Consider the following 19919-nt stretch of genomic DNA (forward strand, 5'->3'; position numbering starts at 1 on the left):
CTAAGTTTCCCTAGCAACAGACAAAAAACCAGAGCCGGTCCACGTATCTCTAGACTGTCAGAGCTCGTTAGCCCCGATCTAACCTTCCCCTCATCTCTTATCCTTTCTTTCTTGGGCCCCCTCTTCTTCCTCCTCACCGGGACTGCCATCTTAACACAACACCCGCCAGGGTGGGGGCCACTGTATTATGTCTCGTCCTCATTTGTTATTATTACTCAATGTACTTGAGTTTCCTTTATTTGGGGAACCACCGTGTCTATGACAGCACACAACTCTGTGCAATAAGCATACACCAAAACACACTTTGTCTCTTATGGAAACCTTTTACATTCTTATATTTATCTGCAACTAGTAAGAACGTTATTCTACATTAGTTATAATTTTTTTGTAATGCCTCGTTTTTATTTTGATTTCAGTTAATGACAATGTTTTTCCCACCTAGTTTTCGTTATTTTGTTAATTTTCGTTAACGATTATAACCTTGGTCCTACCCTGACGGTGCCCTCCCCCCCCTCCACCCTACTTCTTGTTGTGTCGGCGGAGAACAGCCTTCTTGATCTCCCGCAGCAGAGTTTCCTTGTTGGTCTTTATGTTGGCTTTCGCCGTCTCCAACACAAACTCAATCTTCTCCTGGCTGTAGGGACGCTGGAAGGTGGAGAACTCCTCCATCTTTGCTTTGAACTCCGCTGCATCTACAGAAAACAGTAAAGACCTGTTCAGGCTCCAATCACCTGCTACCCTTCTTCTTCACACCTTGCTAAAAGCGTAGAGCTAAAAGCTTTTTTTTGGAAAAATGAGCACAGACCAAGCCCAGTTCAGACCAAAGATTCGCAACAAAAGACAAGTTGAAACTTGCAGCTACTTGCAACGCACCGGTCGGCAGCGTTCTAAAACCTGACAGTTCACACCAATGCGACGAGACGAGATGGCGTCATCTCCATAACGATTCTTAGTAGCCTACTTTGTAGCACACGTTCAGCCTCCATCTAAAGGTCTGCCATGTCCACTAGCTTTGTCTGTTTTTAGACAGTTTGTACCATAGGAATAAAATGGCGACGCCATCAGCCGGCTTGAGAGGAGCCGGTTCAGACTGCTGCAACTTTTCTCTGCGAAGTTCTTAAATGGTTTCGGCTCGTTGCGAATGTTTGGTCTGAACTGGGCTAAAGACGGCAAGTTTTGAAGAAAATTTGGATCGTGGAAAAAGGCAGACCTGCTTGGTTCTTTCGGGGAATGATTGTAAAGATTTACAAAGAATATGTTTACGGCACTTTCTCTGTAACTGGGGCGTTTTGGGAGTGATTGGTGGGGATTGCTGTGGACGAAGTACACACAGCAATACACTGGTAAGAGCAATCTGCATGTATGTGTGTGTGTGTGTGTGTGTGTGCAACAGACCTTTGCAGTTGTGTCTGTTGAAGAGCGGCATGTAAACAATGGTGGGTTCCTTCACTTTTCCCTTCAACACGTAGCAGCCCTTTGGCCAGTCTCTCTCCTCCAGGATTTTGGCGTCTATCTCTGGGAAAGGCTTCTTCACCTCTGCTGCATAGTCTCTGGCAAGAGTCAGAGTCTGTGAAGGGAGTAGAGGATCAACATTGTTTCACAGCTTTCACGCTGGTTTGCGCAATAAATCCTACTTGATCAAATTACATAACATTAAACAAAGCTGGAACATAAAACCTAACCCATTTGTTGTTGCACTTTCAATCAAAAAGGGAAAGAGAGTCGAAGCCAACCATAAAATGTATAAAGTATGAAGCACATGCTTTTGAGCCTACATTTACAAGGGCGTCTTTTTAGTTTTAACTTATCTCCATATCACAAATTTTGGATGAAGGTTAATGTAAAGTTTGTTTTACTACCTTCATAGTCTGTATGTCTAGCTTCATAGTCTCACAGTGAAGGGCCGTGATGTTGGGAGACCGGCGTTTGCATTAAAGCATCTAAAATGAACCGTAGACTAGGTTGCATTAACTCTAGTAAAAGAAATGACCTTCCATAATGAAAATCACTGACTGTTCAACAATGGCAATAGTAGTGTCAGTATTTCTTTAGTAATTCATTTGTAAGTATTTTACTTACAAAATAGCTTTGATTTTATTGGATTGCAGTCAAAGGCCCATACAATATATTGTATAATACTGCCGCCAATATAGTGTTCAAACAGACAGAAAAGCTTAATTTCAATAAAGTCTGTTACACATAAGAACGGTTATATTTGCGTTTCCATTGCCAAAAGCTATGTATGGTACCTATGGAACCGGACATTCTGTCCCCGTATATTGTTAATCCTCTGTTGAGGTCAGGGTTACGTATGGTTCTATAGGTACTATACCGAAAGGTTTTGCTGGAACACTGCTAAACACACACACACACACACACAGTCTGTACCTCAAACATGTTTCCGGCGCTGTATTCCGGTGCAATGATGAGGTCGATATCTCTCTTTTCTCCCAGGAATGAAGGGTAGGGTACGTTAATCAGCAGCCCGGCGTCCATCAGGTGGAATGTCTCTGTAGAGCGGAGGTAAGGTGGAACTGTGGAATCTGCCCAGCAACAGAAGTTGAAAAGGTTTTTAAATTGCATCCAATCTTCAGGCATTTTCTTCATTATTGTATTGCATTTGCCAATTATTGTGTGTGCTGGAATTTGTAAAAACATTAACTTACAAGGGCTGGGGTATTGGTCAAAAATGTTCAATACCGATACCAATACCATGACTTAGATACTGGTTCCTAAAGGATACTTTTTTCAATACCAATTTCTATTTATTTTTCAGCTCCTACTACAACGTGTAAAATTAGACAGCCAATCAGCAGCATTATTACATCTTGGTAGAAGCATGCTACATGCTTATTGGCTCACTGACACTGATGAGATTTACTCCTTAGGTATTGAAATTAGGTATTGAATAATGAGGCATTTTCGATACTCGATACTTGAGGCCATTCGGTCCGTGCCTAAAAAGTATTGAATTCAGTACCCAGCCCCATACCTTACCCATTGGGACAAACAATTTTGGTGACTTGTTAAGCGTCTTATATACTAGGGTATACTACCCAGCTGGCGCGTGTAAATGTGACGTCATGGGATTGCCGTAACTATTTATACCTGCGCTGGTGGTCGCGACACTAGCTGCAGTCTTCTCCTGAACAGCGGTGGTGCTAATGAGCAAATGCTACCGACGTTGCTCTTTCTACCTGACTAGAAGAAGAAGAAAAGGGTAAGCAACGGCAGAACTGGCAGCAGCATTGCCGTCAATGCTTTGATTTGATTGGATGACCTACTTCGTCAGATCAAGCCTTTCATTCACCATAAAAGAGCTCATCTTATCCCAGTAAGTTTACAAGACAGAATTGCAGTCACTCTGAGAGTCCGGGCATCCGATTGTCGGCAAACTCGTTCAGTCCTCCTGTTTCCGCTTTGTTGCGCACTGCTGAAAAAAAAAGAGCTGTGCGCAACCTCTGTTCACACGCCACCTTGGATGCATCTAGTATATAAGATGCTTTATGGTGTGATGTCAGGTGTCTATTAGCAAAAACACTTTCATCTGCTTCACTGTTTTATACAACTAATTTGCAATGGATTGGATTTTTGTAATGGTAGAAAGAGACACACGCTCCAACAGAGCGTCTCAACATAGGTGCAGCAGCCTTGGGTAATATGAGAAAAATAAAGTGTTTTGTTTTGTTTGTACATTTTAGCATGTAAACATGTTCTAGTAGAAACCCAAAAGTATGAACCTGAAAATGCTATATAATAAGGTTGTGTTTTTATTATTGGTCCTTGATGTAAAGCACTTTGGATACCTGCTGGTTGCTGTAAGGGCTATACAAATACATGTTGATTAATTGATTGAATGAATGATTGATTGATTACTTGCTGAAGAGGTCTGTCTTCTCACCTTGGTATTGGTAGAGAAAATTTCCAGTAGTTCCCCACTCCCATTTCATAATCATGGGTAGTACTTGCTTAGTCAGCAGAGAGACTGGGGGAAAACACATTGAAAAGAATTACACAGGCGTGTTTATATCTCTTTTGAAATAAAATGGGTTTGTTCGTCTACAACAGACCAGTCTGTTTATCTGCCATACACTGACCATTTGTTTTTAAAGCTCCGTCCTCCAGACTCTGGCTCCAGGTCTGTACCGCCGCCATCAGCTCCAGACTCCACTTGCCAAAAATACTTTTTCTTTCCTCCGAACTCTTGGACTCCAGCCACACTGACTTATCATGATTTAGCATGTCTGGAAAAGATAAGAATCTAATGGACTCTGTCATTTTAATAAGACATTTCACAGACATCATCATCACAGACACAAAAGAGTTGAAAAGCGAAGAAAATATAAACATTGATGGCATTACATTCAGGTTATCAGTAGCTACAATCTTGCAATATGAGCTTGCAGCTACAAAAACAATAAGATTTAATACTTAATTTTTATGGATCATCATTGTGTCAGCTTTATTATCCACAATACCTTCTAGTATTTTCTGCAACTTGTCCAGGTAAGACAGAGCGGTAGGATCCTTTATGGTGCTTCTGGTCAGGGCTACCAGTTTATTAAGAGCATTGTACACACGTAGGTAGTCTTCAGCAGCACTGTCTATCTGTCCAGACACTGACACACACACACACACACACACACACACACAGATTTATCTCTGCAGCTTTGAAAAGTACTTACATTTATGTATATATGACAATGTCAACCTGTGATTACCATTCAGCCAGGGAGGGATGAGGTCTTTGATCGTCTGGTCTAGAGCCAACGCAGAACCTAAAATACCTGCAGGGTTTCAGCACACACAAGGATTGACAAAGACTAATAATATGCAAATGTGATCAACAATCGACATCAATCTATCAATACCTGCAGATCAAGTGTTCTGTAGGGGTGTGCATCTCTCCCTTATGAGACAATCCCATACCTATGTAGATACACGGGCTACGATACGGTTCAGGGACGATGCATTTTAATATGGAAAGATTCAGTGCGATTCCATTCATTGTTGAATGTGATTGACGTGATTTACTAACGTTACATGTAACCTTAGTTAGCTCTTGTTAGCTAGTTAGCTTGGTTAGCTGTACAGCTGTCTAATTAGCTGACTTAGCCCCAGGGTTCAAAAAGCCAAACCTGAAGAAAAAAAACATCTCTGTAGTGTATTTGTCGTAAAACAGGCCTCCGCTGCATTTGATCCAGTACAGCAGTGTTCACTGCGAGCAAATTTGCTGCTGAAGGCATGTCCCGCCCTACTCTGCCTCTGATTGGCTTACCCTGGTATTCTTACCCTAACCAATATCACTCCGCTCATGCCTAAACCTAACAAATATAACCAAAAAAAGGTAAAAGTACTAGCCAATCAGAGGCAAAAGAGGGACTTATTATATATTGGTTGGGATTTACAGTAGCCAATAGCGCTGAATGTGCGTTACGCTGGGTTTTCACGGGCAGCTTCGAAGTGATTCAAATCATTCCACAGTGCTAGCACTTTAGCTGATTCAGAGTCGCTGGACCTGTGTGGGAAATGAACACTTAGACTCTAGATTTAAGATTATTTCATGTATTTAGTTTGACAAAGTCTGAGGTTTGTTAGATATGTATTAACTGTCAACTAAGGGCGCTTTCACACCTATAGTTTTGTGTAAGGAGGTAATGTTGCAGCATTGTTGCATTTTTTCATTTGGTTAGGTTTGCATTCACATTTCACTTTGTCAAACGCACCAAACAGAATATTTGAAACTCGCCGACACTAGGTTTCAGAAATAATGGAACAACACCAAATTTATAACGTCTTGGGTTTTCTGGTTTTGCTTTAGTGTTTCTAATATTTTAGAGAAAGCTGAACAATCTGAGCAATGTGGATTCCGTCCTGGTTGTGGAACAATGGACCAGCTCTTCACTCTCGCAAGGATCCTGGATGGGGCTTGGGAGTATGCCTATCCAGTCTACATGTGTTTTTATGCATCTGCAGAAGGCGTATGACCGGGTACCCTGGGAGATACTGCGAGAGTCAGCTAATTAAAAACAGCTGTATAGCTATCCGAGCTAACTAGATAACGGCAGCTAACTACAGTTAGCGGTTATTTTAGCAACAAGTAGCTTTAGCCTAACGCTAACGTTATCTGCCCAAAACTCATTAATTCACCTTGGTATTGCATCCACTGTTATCCAATTGATCTTATAACTTTTATGACATCTTAATAACAAGCCTAAATGGTTCCACTTTACTGCAAATGTAAACCACCTAATGACAGTTTAATGTAATGTTAACACAGAGCTAAACCACATAGCAAAATTTGTCTGGCCCACCACAGGGCCACATCCATGCTACAATTCTGGCCCAGTTCTGGCTGGGCCCCCGGCCCAAAACTGGTCCACACATGGAAAATAGAAACAAAAACAGTCCCTCCGGCCCAGATGAGGCCCACACCCTGTAAAATGATTTGTTTTGTTTATGTGGCCCAATTCTGGCCCAGACACTGTAAAGTGACAGTGTTATGTGGCCCAGTTCTGGCCCAGACACTGTAAGACAGATCTGGCTGAGACTCGGCTTGGTCCCCGGGCCAGATGTGGTCCAGAAACTACGACATGTAACACATTTTAGCAGGAAAACAAGAAAACACAAATTCAAACATTTACAAAAGATTAAAGGCTTTTATTAAAAAAATAACAAATACACTATAACATGAATATGTATAAACAATGATCAAATAAACTATAAAATGAACATTTACATTATAACATAACATTAATAACATTAACAACTCATTTTAAACAATAATATTAACAACGCATTTTAAACAATAACAATAAAATATGTTTATAATATAGGAAGGAAAAATTGGTTCCAATGTTGACTCTGGAGGAAGAAATGACACACACACATCCATTAATGCCAAACAAAAAAACACTTTGAGTAAGCAAACTTTTCTTAATATTATATTATCTTAATATTATATTAATATCTATCTATCTATCTATCTATCTATCTATCACCCTTAGTTGATAGATATATGTATGAATATATATATATATATATATATATATATATATATATATATATATATATATATATATATATGTATTCTGTGACCCATTGAATTATGTGACCAAAGTAGGTGCTAGTGACATAACCATAGAGCATATAACCCACCATGCCGTCACTACAGCACCTACCACTCATATGCTGCGTTCAAGCCACCTCGGAATAACAGGCACCGCCCCCCTGGTAACGTTGTTTTTCCGACTGGCGGCGTTCACATGGTCGGGATGCATGTTCTTCTTCTCTTATATTGGCGTTTGGCATAACAACTTTTTGCATGACTGCCGCCAACGGTTGGCCATAGCCTAGAGCATCAGGTGTGTGAAAACATGGAGGCCACAATAACAAAAGATTTTCGAACGAACGGGAAAGGATATGGATAATGTGTTTTTATACATAGGCCTATTTATGAATAATTTCAAACATGTTATGTCTGTGCATGTTTCTTGGCAGAGGCATTTGTCCACAATAAACAGTTTATTCAGTTTGTCATTGAAATATGTTCAGTGAACCAAAAGTCGCCTACATCAAACGTTAGTTGTCAACAACACGTCACGAACTGGGAAACTCGGTTATCAAAATCCAGCCCGAGTTTCCCACCTCTGATTCCCACAGGAAGTTACGTGAATGGTGACGTTTTCACTCGGAAAAACGTTTTTTCCGATGTCCATGAACGCACGGATAGTTTTCACGTGACGTCACACCAATATAGAAACACCCTCCTGGAGGGCAAAAAGCTTTCCTCCATGATTGACCGTAATTTTTACCAGGTTAGTGCTAAGTAGGCTACTAATTAGTAGGACAATTATATTAAAATACCAAATTCAGTATAACTCATTGATTAAACATAGCCTACTGTACAGGAAAGCAGATAAATCCCGAATATAAACACAAAGTGTTTTTCCATAAAACCATTAGGCCTACTATTTTGCGGTATGTTCATATTCACCTGCTTGCCTGCATAGTATCTTCAATCAGGTAAGTTATACTGAATTTGATCTTTTATAATCACTGTTATAAATTGAAGCCCCTTTCACACTGGGTGTTTTAAAACGTCATGCTGTTTTATTAGTTGAAATACTGCAGCAGCTAGGTGCTGGATATGTAATACTGGCATTTTATTAAAATGTTTTTGAGTTTCTTCTTTTGAAATGGAAAATGACAGTTCCGTAATGTAGTAGCTATGTGTGCCCTCCGGGCCTCCGTGGTAGTCACGTGACTGTAACAGCTAACATAGGTCCAGCCCTACAGCAAAGTTGGCGGCCCACTGCCGTTTTGCTCATCGTTATTCCAGCGGACCACCAGCGACGCTTTCCCGACGGTGGTCCGCTACCCAGCAGTTGGTTCATAATAAGTGTTTTCTGGCAGACCGACGGCATTTTCAGATTGTTGGGGTTGCCGATCAGACCGCGTCAAGCCGCAGACTTTGCGCCGCCAAATAAACGCTGGTGGACCGCCAGGTCATTGTTAGCTGACGACAGAATTGGCTATGTAATTCAATGGGTCACAGAATGCTAGGCCTGATATAGCCCATTCATTCAACAGATGAATCAACGCTGGCGTTGAACACTAAAAATAACTCCAAATCATTGGATTAGCTATAGTGCACTGGAGCAGTTATAATAATAAAACAAGATAATGTTAATTAAATTTACACAATTTGTGATAACATATCAGAATGTTTTCTGATATTTTATCATCACCAACGATCTAATTGTTATAAAGATATTAAAATACAATTCTTCTTGACATTTACAAAATCTTCAAAATGTAATACAACACTTTAATAAACATTAAATTAAATTACTTGCCTTTTCTGCCGCTGAAAATGTTCCTCCCGAAAATGAAATCTTCTGCAGACTGCAAATCTCCGGCCGAGTCCTAGAATTTAACCGCCAAAACCTTTTTTTTTTCAAGGCGGCTGAGTTCCATAATTCTCGTTGTGGCCCGACTGTGACAAAACGAACTCGGGCCGACGGTAAATATACACAGCTACAACGAGTACGGAACTGACACTAGTACAACTGCTTTTAGCCGACACTGGCCCATTCATAAAACGCCGTATTTGAGCCAGCGCGAGTAAAACTGCTTTTAGCCGACACTGGCTCTTCATAAAAAGCCATATGCCAGCCAGAAGTGTTGTGTACACAGTCGGCACGACTCTGGCCCATTATCTTTACTCCGATGCCGACACTGAGCCGACAGTAGCGCTTTTCAGCCGTAATCGGCCCAAATGTGCTTGCTATCTGGGAAAGTTTAAAATGTAGGCCTGCCATGATATACTGTATGTATGACAAGTAATGTTGTGTTGATGTCAAGTTGTCATTACAAAAGACATTGACAGGTTACATTGTCTTGCTTGATGTCAAGTTTAATAACACAAACATCTCAAACAATGCTGCATTAAAAGTGTCACAATTTACCGAATGACACTTAATGACAACAGTCGTGAACATTCAAAAAGATTCATTCATGTTCATTACAGGTGTCATGATTAATAGATGGTGTCATGTCAGTCTTATGCACAACCCTTCAAATAAAATGTTAACGCATTACATTACATATTCATTCCTTTTAAGAATTGTAACCCTTTTAATGCCGTGATGCATTTTGACATGATGCCACTACTGTATGTTTTAATATTAATGAGTTTCTATATACTTTTGCAGCTTTAAGATTGTACTTGCTCTCTTTCTTTGAAAACCTGTTTCTGTGTATTTATTGGTGATTAAATACTGTCATTTTTAGTGCAGCACACATTATTTCATTAATGTTAGAATCAGTCAAAATCTCCAAATCCTAATGCCTATGATTTTATAACCAAAGCATTAGTAGTTACTTGCTGATCCAGTCTGTTAAATTTTAAATTTGGTTTCAAAGAGTAAGAAAGCATATATAATGATCATGGTTCTCTTTTGAACAAGACCTTATAAATACTTAAATAACTTCAAAATAAAAGCCAGATATCAATTGGTTTAGTTACTGTAAGTCCACACACCTTGTAGTTTGACCATGTCCATCTCTGGCTTCTTCACCAGCAGCTTTCCATTCTGAAATTTGCTCCCCAGGAGAGAAGTTTCCACAAAGACACCCAACTCTGTGAAACCAGCCTCGTGCGGGGTCACCTCGAACCATTTCCCTGAAAGAGAGAAAGTCAGTTTACACTTGCAAGTCATTAAGTCACTAAGGTGCTGGTCTGGATCAACGGAAGTACATTTCCTGGGTAACTGCCGGACATTTCACTCACCTTCCGCTCTCTGTCTGTTGCCGTTCTCAAACTTTGTTCGCTTTGAAAAACAACAACCAAACTTCGAAACTGAAAATGCGAAGTTTTGAAGAAAATCTGGATCGTGCAACAAGGCGGACCAGCTTCTTTGGGGAATGATTGTAAAGATTTACAAAGAATACTGTATGTTTACAGCATTTACTCTCTAACTGGGATGTTTTGGGACCCATCGGTGGGATTGCTATGGATGATACACTTACAAATTATGTTTAACCATGTATCCAGCTAATTTAAATAGCTCACCTTACTATATTGTGTCAACAATTAACTTCACTTAATATTGTATGTGGCCTTTTCTTTTGCGGGGTGCAAATGTTCCACCAAAACAAGTTCCTTTCCGAGGTTATTTTGCAGAGCCACCGTTACTGCATCCAGATTGTGATTGGTTTAAAGAAATTAACTGCACTCTCCGGCTTGAAAGCGCTGTATTTCCATTAATTATTGAAGAGCATACTTAGTTTTTGGCATGCCTGGCCGAGTGGCACTATATCCATTGTTTTGCAAGGGGGATTTCATTCTTGCATGTTTTGTTGTTCTGCTTTTTTCCCAAATCGCACCCTGTGTACCTTGTATGGGCCCGTGTGAGTAGCAGTGCTTCTCTATGGCACTGTAGATGGGGTAAGGGTTGGTGGCTTTTCTGCTGGCCTCATCTGAAAGATGCCGTAGGTCCATCTAATAAAACAAAAGATGTTTCTGTGAAGGACTACACATATACAATCTTTGTAACAGAGTGTGCTGCTTTTCAAATGGGACATAAGAGTAATAGTGTGTTGGTCATCGCCCTGGCACCTGTTTCATGATCCCAGCAGAGGTCAAAACCCCCCAGATATCGCTGAGAGAGAAATGCTCCTCCTTTGCCCTCTCACCCAACCAGGCCAAAGCTTCCTCCAGTGGAACCCCAGGGCCTAACAGCCTGGACACCGCTGTGCCCAGGTTGTCACTCCACTGTGGGTCATTGTAGATGGAGGACATGGACCTATCACAGGGGACACATAGGTACACATAGGTCAAGAGGATGTAGAACATAGAGAACAATTAAGCATTGTTTATGTACATATGGAAACAATCAGTTATGTGATTCTCTCCATAGCAACAGTTTGTTTGAAGACTTTCAATCAGGATTTAGAAAGCATCATAGCACAGAGACGGCACTGGTGAAAATTACTAACGACGTTCTAACTGCTGCAGACAAAGGACTTGTCTCCATACTTGTTTTACTAGATCTTAGTGCCGAATTTGACACTATTGACCATACAATCCTGTTACAGAGATTGGAACACTTAGTCGGCATTAAAGGAATTGCACTAAGCTGGTTTAAGTCCTATTTCTCTGATCGATCGCAGTTTGTTAATGTTAATGATAAATCCTCCAAGTACGCTAAAGTTAACCATGGCGTTCCACAAGGCTCAGTGCTGTAACTCTAACAGCACTGAGCTCTAACAAAACTAAAGTTATTGTGCTGGGCCCTAAACACCTACGAACTTCATTATCTAAAGATATAGCTACTCTGGATGGTATTGTCCTGGCCTCCAGCACTACTGTCAGAAATCTAGGAGTTATCCTTTAACGCCCATCTGAAACAAACCTCAAGAAGAGCCTTTTTTCATCTTCGTAACATTGCCAAAATTAGGAATATCCTGTCTCAAAACGATGCTGAAAAACTAGTCCATGCATTTGTTACTTCCTGGCTGGACTATTGTGATTCACTACTGTCAGGTTGCTCAAATAAGTCCCTTAAGACTCTTCAGCTGATCCAGAATGCTGCAGCGCGTGTTCTCACAAGAACTAAGAAAAGAGATCATATTTCTCCCATATTAGCTTCTCTGCATTGGCTTCCTGTAAAATTCAGGATTGACTTTAAAATCCTTCTCCTGACCTACAAAGCCCTACAACAGCTAGAACAGCTCTTAGTACCTTATTGTCCCACTAGAGCACTGCGCTCCCAGAATGCAGAGTTACTTGTGGTTCCTAGAGTCTGTAAAAGTAGAATGGGAGCCAGAGCCTTCAGCTACCAGGCTCCTTTCCTGTGGAACCAGCTCACAGTCTGGGTTCGGGGGGCAGACACCGTCACCACATTTAAGAGTAAATTGAAAACCCTCCTCTTTGATAATGCTTATAGTTAGGGAGTGAGGAGTTGCAGCGTCCGCCTAACCCGGCCCACCTGCTTCTCTTCGTAGTCATCAGATTTATTTATCATATAATCAATAATATAGTGAGAGTAGAGGGAGGCAGGCCAGTACAGCCCGATCCGGCAGGGGAGAGTTCAAGCCCGGTCCGGCACCTCTCTCTAAGCTAACCTGCGTGTCTTAGTTATGCTATTATAATTCTAGACTACCGGGGAAGTTCCTTCCTTCCTATGACACGCTGAGCTTCTTTCTCATCTCTGTTTTCATTTGTTTCCTTTGTATGCATCCTGTCCCAGAACTGCTTGTTAGTAACCTAGCTCTGGGGAGTTTACTCCCCGGAGTCCTTATGTTTCTTCTTCGCATAGCTATGCTCTGAGATTCCCTGCAATGCCCAGCCGCGTCCGCTGTATCCACCCATGCTTTGCAGCGCCACGTTACATCCCGCAACGCACTGCTGTGATGTTCATACGCACAGAGTAGTCAGGATCCGGTATAGGAGACTGCACTACTCAGTATGACAGGATGTGCCCTGCTATAACATGAACTACAACGACTACCTTCGAAGTCACTGTTCCATTATCTTTAATGTGACTATTACTGCCACTGTTCATCACACCCCCAACCGTCAGACACCGCCTACCAAGAGTCTGGGTCTGCCGAGGTTTCTTCCTAAAAGGGAGTTTCTCCTCGCCACTGTCGTTGCTTCTCTGCAGTTTTGGGTCCAAGCCTCACAAACTCTTACAGGCAGTTGCCGGTTGTATTTAGCCGCTACAGAGCTCCAGGACGCCGGCTACCAGCGGCAGTTGTTTAGTCGCCAATAGGTGACTGTTAGCTGGCTACAGGCACCGCCAGAAGGCGGTCCTTTCAGGGGCCGTGGTACTGGAGTTTAGCCAGAAAAAGTGAGCGTCATGCAGTGATGACAGTTAAGTTTAGGCACTCGTTTCTATCTGTGTTAAGTGTGGTTATTGTTACCATGTTGACCCAGATACTGATCCCAGGTAGAGCAGCATGTCCAACAGATGTTCCTTTTCCATCTGATAGAGGGAACCGACCAGACCCACAGCTGCCCTCTGACCCCCACCTGATGCCAACAGAGCGATGTGGGGAACCGAATCCTTGTGGAAACATGAGAGAGGTTTAATGTGCTAAGTCAGCTATAAAGAATGTCTTATTATAATTATTTTACATACTTCATTGTTAGAGTTATGTAAGTTATTCATGAGGTTATTAGGAGTTTAAAAAATGTAGCAACTGGGGCACCTGGGTATCTCAGTTGCGCGCCTTTATGTTTATTCCTCAACACAAAGGCCCAGAGTTTGAATCCGACCGATGTCTTCGGTGCCATGTCATTTCTCCGATGCTCCATTATTACGACCTCTCAATAACCCAAAAAATTCCCTTTGGTCCTACACCCCATTAGTCCGACATCCACCAGCAATTTTACAAATTACACTATGGTCACGCCAAGACCCGCTCTTCAATAGCATTTATTGGCCAAGCGTTCATGCTTACGCAAGGTAACATAACCCCATTTGTACAGGTCCTATCCCCTGACCAATCGGCTATCCTAACCTTAACCATTCAAGGTCAAATGCCTAAACCCAACCAATCGAGCTGCTTCGTAGGGCGGGTTTTGGTGTGGCCATACTGGATTTCGTCATTTCGCCACCAGAGGGACGTCGGACTAGTGGGCTATAGGACCAAAGGGAATTTTTCGGGTTATTGAGAGGTCGGAACAATAGAGCGTTTGAGAAATGGGCCAATCCTCCACCCTTTCATATCTAAGCTGTCCTAAAGATTAACCTTCAAGTTGTCCTCGGGTCAAATTTGACCTATTTTCAAAGTTTCCATTTCAGAATTATGGGTTTTGTTCAAACACATTGCCCAAAAATGACATTAAAAATAATAAAATGGTTTCAAAACAGTATCCTGACAAAACTTTGACATATACAAGTCTGTGATAATCCAACATACGTTTCTCTTGTCTTAAATATTGGTAAAAAATAATTCATAATTTCTGCTTTTCTAACTCAGAAATTAGGTATGATTTGCTATAAGAGGTTTATTGACCATGAATTCCAAAAGTAAGTGTTAAAGCTGGCTTAAAAGATGTAACACAGAATTGGGTGATAATTTATACCCTATAAACAGACAAAACAGATGGGTAAATTTCGACCCGGGAGGACCAAAAGTGCAACGTTGACAGGAAGACATTTTTTTTTAAATGTAGCAGCCGTGACACCGCCCATTGGTTTGTGGACTGCTGTTTTGAAACCTTGACTTTGGCAATTTAGCCATTGCCATCTTGGTTATTTGAAAATGGACGTGATGATTTTTGAATGAGAGGGCGGAGCTACACAGGATGAAGGAGCAACCAATGTTGCCTATGGTTGCAATTGTGCTGCGCTAAACTAAACACTAAAAAGGGAAAGTAGGCAAATTTCATAGTTTGGCCGACGGGGAAACGCGGACCTTTGGGTAGTGTCGCCGGTTATCTGCATGTTCAGCAAACGTTCTCTTAAGTTACCAGCTAATGCTAGCTGTAGCTAGCTAGCCTTGGTTGGCAAGGTGCTACCAAACTTTGAACAAGACATTTAAAGACATCCTCTGCTTAATGTTTATTTCAAAAACAAATTGGACCCTAATTTACAACATAAAGCTCATGGTGTATTAAAGGTCCCATGGCATGAAAATTATCACATTATGTACATTTGCAGAGGACATTTGTGCAAACATTATACATTCCTAAACAAAAATAGGTTTTCTTTGAAGAAAGAAAGAAAGAAATTGTCTTTCCTGAAGTGTGAGAGGTATTCTTTCTTACTGTAGTACAGTTTATTCCCAGACTGCTGAGGGACTCCAGAACAACTCTCTTCCTCTGGTGAACATAGTCATGTTCCCCAGCACACAGAGACTGGGACTGACGGATGGCTTTCTGGAGATGATCAAAGACAGCTTACTCAATGAGACTGAATATGTAATAATACTAGTAAATAATAAGCATTATTTACAAGTGTTTTCACATGGGAAAATCAAGACAATCACACAATTTAGCACAATAACAAACACAATCAGGCCACAAAGTATAAAGAATTAAAGAGAGTAACATACCCAACAGTGATACACAAATACCAAGAATAATAACCAAGAAATTAATCATACATTTATTTCATCCCAGAGTTGAGTCTGCCTCAAACATCGAAATGTGTTACTGTATTACTCTTCATATTAATGAAAACATGCTTTAATGTGACAGTCTGCTGCTGCAAAATAATATCATGTAATGCCTTATGTTGCGTTTCAATTTTGAAATCAGTTAATTTACATGGAAATGCACCTTTTTAACATTTAAGTTTATTTATGTAGCACCAATCACAGACACAGGCCAATTTAATTAAAGCCTCTGTACACCGACTCAGGCGATTTCAGTTATTCTGGCTGACTCTGCTCGGGTTGAAGGTGGGCCAGAGCTTTGATGGGAATTTATTAGGTCACAAATTAAAAATGACAAAGAATTAAGAATGCCATTAAGAATGACAAAGCTGTCATCTGTCCTGCCCTAACAGATGCAACAAAGAGACTGAGGAAATTGTCAATCACTCAGTCTAACCAAACCCACACATTCCTGGGAAGAGGTCCAGTCAGTCAGATTAACTGACAACACGTGTGGGCGTTCAGGGCCTTTAATACATTAAAACCCATCAATACCCAGTAAAAATCCCAACAACTAATAAATCATTAAGGCAAGAAACATCCAAATTGATATAATACAATCAACAACATGGCTGATTGAATGCCTGGCTAAAAAAAGACATCTTTAGCTGCTTTTTTGAAGACCCTGCTCTCAAATCATGAGGCAAAGTGAATGCCAGAGAGTACCAGAACTTGTTGCCGTGCCTTGTTCTCATACCAGATATAAAACCTTTGCCATGCATCTCTCACCTTAGAAGCGGCTGTCTTCTGCTCCATGTTGTCCACTTGAATTGTTGCTGAACTGTGCTCTACAAATAAAGCTGCCTTGCTTTTACCGAAACTAAATGTCAAGGAAATGGCAAATCTGTGAGCATGAAAAACTTGTTATTCAATCTACATGTCGTGACATGGTATCAACCCACGGCTTTACAAACGCCATGTAACAGTTGTTCCCAAACTTTTCCATATCAAGGACTTCTAAACGGACTAGGGCTGCACAATTATCAAAATAAAGCTCAGCATGTTTTTTCTCTCTCTCTCTCGGAGCAGACTCAACTGCTTTAAAAACTCATTTGTCCCCATATCCATCAAAGCCCTGAATGGCAGGCCAGTCTAACGCCTGAAATGCTGCTTTTATCTTAAATACACACACACGGGCAGTGTGCAATTTTTGTCTCTACATGCAACATGAGCATGTCCGTGTGATTGATGCATCAGTCTGTGTTTGTGTACTTTATGTATGGGTTTGTGTATGTAGGCACTATGTTGTGTTGGATTATTTTAACAGCAGATATTGTTTGTCCAAGACAAATTTCCTTCCAGATAATACATTTTTTTTTATCTTACCTTCAGGCAAAAATCGATGTAAGGCTCCTCCACCCCATTCATCTCCAGTTCCAGACTGATTTCATGAAGTGGCGCATGTATGACACGCCAATTAGTATGCCATTGTTGACGCATACTCGCTTTTTAGCATGTTTATCAAAGCAGTTTGGCCTCCATTGACTTACATTACCTTGCGATTGCGTGTGAATTTACGCCGTAGCGAGTAGTACGAAAGGGCGAAAATCCGCATAGGGAGGTTGGTCGGGGTGGTGGATAGGTCAAATACACGACTTTCACCCAGGAGACTGGGGATCATGTCCCGCGTGTCACGTTTCCTAAACTCACCCGTCGCTTTCTTTTACTAAAGCCAACCCTGTTCTTCTTTTCCAAATGTGTATTTGTGTTATTCTGATGTGTGTAAATTGTTTGCGCTGCTGTAGCACAGGAATTTCCCCAGTGCGGGATTAATAAATCCTCACCTTCCAGTTCTTCCTTCTCGCCTCTTTCTTGGCCTTCCTCCTCTTCTCCTTCAACTTCATCTTCTTATTTTCTTAAGGCTGTTACAACAAGGTCTTCTGCAGAGTCTGGCCTACCAAACAAGCACTGAGACATGAATAAGGGAAATAGTATTTTAAGATTTTGTCTATTCTTTCATTGCTTTATGTGTTAAATTGTTTGGATTGACAATGATTTCAAAGAGTCTTTCTTTTGACTGATGTGCACAAACTTTCATATTCCTGTATCATGCTGCTATGTGCTCCTGGTTAAAGGATAATTCAGGCGCACAATGAACCTAGGGGTTAATAACATAGGTGTACTGAGTCGACCGTTCTCTGGGACATGTTTTCATGCTAATCGAATGTGTCCCTAGCTTGAAACAAGCTCCCGCAAACCGGTGATTAGCTGCTTACGCTAGCTTTCAGGGCAGAGAGTAAATATTTCGACAAAAATAGCACCACATAATGAGGGTCCCTACATGTAAACGGAAGCATTGAGATTTTTGTAAGTGTACAGACAGTTTATTAAAAAGATAGATTATAAAGACAGTAGCGTTCATTTATAGATATGGGCGCCGTCTTGGACCAGTCGAACGACGAACGCCATGCAACCAGTAACATAGCTCAAACACGGCATTCGTGGTCCGACTGTGTGGACTCCATTGTCCCAACAAGGACTGTTTATTGTTACTCAAATAACATACCATGGTTAACAAGGGACATTAAGGACATTTTAATGGTATTGGTAATAGGGAGGAGCTTAAAAGTTCCAGGTGAACCTGAAACTTAAAGGGAAACTTCACAGATTTTACATTAAGCTTTGTATTAGTAGAAACCCAGTAGTATTTTTGAATGACCGTGCTTCCCTCCCTCATATCCCCCTGAGAGGGGAGATCTCTGTATTGTGGGTCTGGAAAAAAGCCTCAGATGACGCAAAATGACGATTTTTGCGTCATCTGAGGCGTTTTTGCCCAGAGGCAAAAGACTACAGCCTGTATTCATTGTGTATTAGGAGCCACTTCCGCATAGCCCAAAGGGGGTTGGACTGTCGGCTTTTTCCGGAGATTGCGAGGAAAAAACGAGTGTCAGCCATCTTGAATCCTCGCTTAGCTTCTCAGAAGGAGCAGAAACTGTTCATCCCGACAGACATTTTAGAACAACAATTATGTGCATTCAAACTACCGCACACGTGTACCACCGGGATACATTGGAACACATCGGAGAATATGCAGGACACTTTATTACAGACGCAATACTCCACACACTACCCGAGCTTCGCTTGCACGGAGACCAGCGGTGGTGCTCGATGCCTCTGGCCGGTAAAGAGACCTCATCAGCGGGGAGTGTTCAACGAGTGTGCCGGTGGAAAGCTAACGCTAGCCGGCCACCTGTTCCACTAATCCTGCTCATTAAACAAACTGGACTACATCCAACTTTATGACTGTAAAATGCCAACAATTCTAGCTACATCCCTCTCAAATTTACGGCTGTGTTTCTACTCGATGTTTATACCACAGCCCACCAAGAGCTAATGCTAGTAGCTATGTGTTAGCCTTCTTTTATGGCTTGGTTGAATTCTAATGTAGAATGTAGTCTGTTATTTCTTGATAACAGACCGCTGCTACGAGAAATACTGGAGGAAGCTGGTGTGGAAACTCCAGCCAAACAACATGAGAGAGTTGAATCACTGGTTTCAGGTCAGCTGGCAATGGGATTGAAGGAGGAGTGGATAAGGCAAATTAATTCTGCAGCCCCTACCCTGCCGACTTCCAGGTTCAACTCAATGATCAAGCCACTACACCCCCCTCCCCCTCCTATCTGCTCTCCCTCCTCCAGATGGGGGGCCTACAACTCCTCCCAAAGACTTCAACCCCGCACCCCCGGTTACCACAACGATGTGCTTCGCGGCTGACCAGATGAGAAGACCGCCAGAAGGACTCAATGCAGGGAAAGCTGCAGGCCCCGATGGTGTGAGCCCCAGGGTGCTCAAGGCCAAAAAGTACCTGTTGGCAGGTACCAGGAACTTTTTTTTTTTTTTCATAATGGAAAACCAAAAAGACGAGTAGAGTCGAGCAGGTACCATGTAAGGGAAAAACGCCATAAGAGTGGCAGACACCAACAGACTCAAACAACTGATTCGCAAGGCCGGTGATGTTGGGGTGGAGCTGGACTCCTTAAAGACAGTGTCAGAGAGGAGGATGCTATCCAAAAAACTCATCCCACCCACTACACACTGCTCAGTCTGAGGAGCACCTTCAGCGACAGACTCCGACACCCACGATGCACCAGAGAGCGCCACAGAAGGTCGTTCTTGCCGGTGGCCATCAAACTATATAACTCTTTCCTCTGAGTGTTACACGCTTAAGTGTCAAAACTGGTATCACATTCCATATCTCCACACATTCACTCAATATTTTTGGACAATTATATACAATAATTACTTGG

At 41.7% G+C, this 19919-nt stretch overlaps 1 protein-coding gene across 3 annotated transcripts; it reads right to left on the reverse strand.

Annotated features, from left to right (window-relative positions):
* Nucleotides 1-496: 496 nt before the first annotated feature.
* On the reverse strand, nucleotides 497-17546 carry LOC114570149 (cytosolic phospholipase A2 gamma). Of its 3 annotated transcripts, none has more exons than XM_028600394.1 (13): nucleotides 17457-17546; nucleotides 15284-15394; nucleotides 13432-13574; nucleotides 11123-11309; nucleotides 10900-11005; nucleotides 10046-10186; nucleotides 4722-4787; nucleotides 4479-4619; nucleotides 4098-4244; nucleotides 3902-3985; nucleotides 2389-2543; nucleotides 1396-1567; nucleotides 497-692 (listed from the first exon to the last, which is right to left on the reverse strand). In XM_028600394.1, the coding sequence occupies exons 1-13, from the start codon at nucleotides 17514-17516 to the stop codon at nucleotides 520-522; spliced, it is 1686 nt and encodes a 561-aa protein (XP_028456195.1). In that variant the 5' UTR covers nucleotides 17517-17546; the 3' UTR covers nucleotides 497-519. The 3 variants fall into 3 exon arrangements, with proteins under 3 accessions (XP_028456195.1, XP_028456196.1, XP_028456197.1); XM_028600395.1 differs by lacking the exon at nucleotides 17457-17546 and adding an exon at nucleotides 16999-17088; XM_028600396.1 differs by lacking the exon at nucleotides 17457-17546 and adding an exon at nucleotides 16402-16471.
* Nucleotides 17547-19919: the final 2373 nt, after the last annotated feature.

The sequence above is a fragment of the Perca flavescens genome, chromosome 15 (assembly GCF_004354835.1).
Source record: "Perca flavescens isolate YP-PL-M2 chromosome 15, PFLA_1.0, whole genome shotgun sequence".
Taxonomy (NCBI): Eukaryota; Metazoa; Chordata; class Actinopteri; order Perciformes; family Percidae; genus Perca; species Perca flavescens.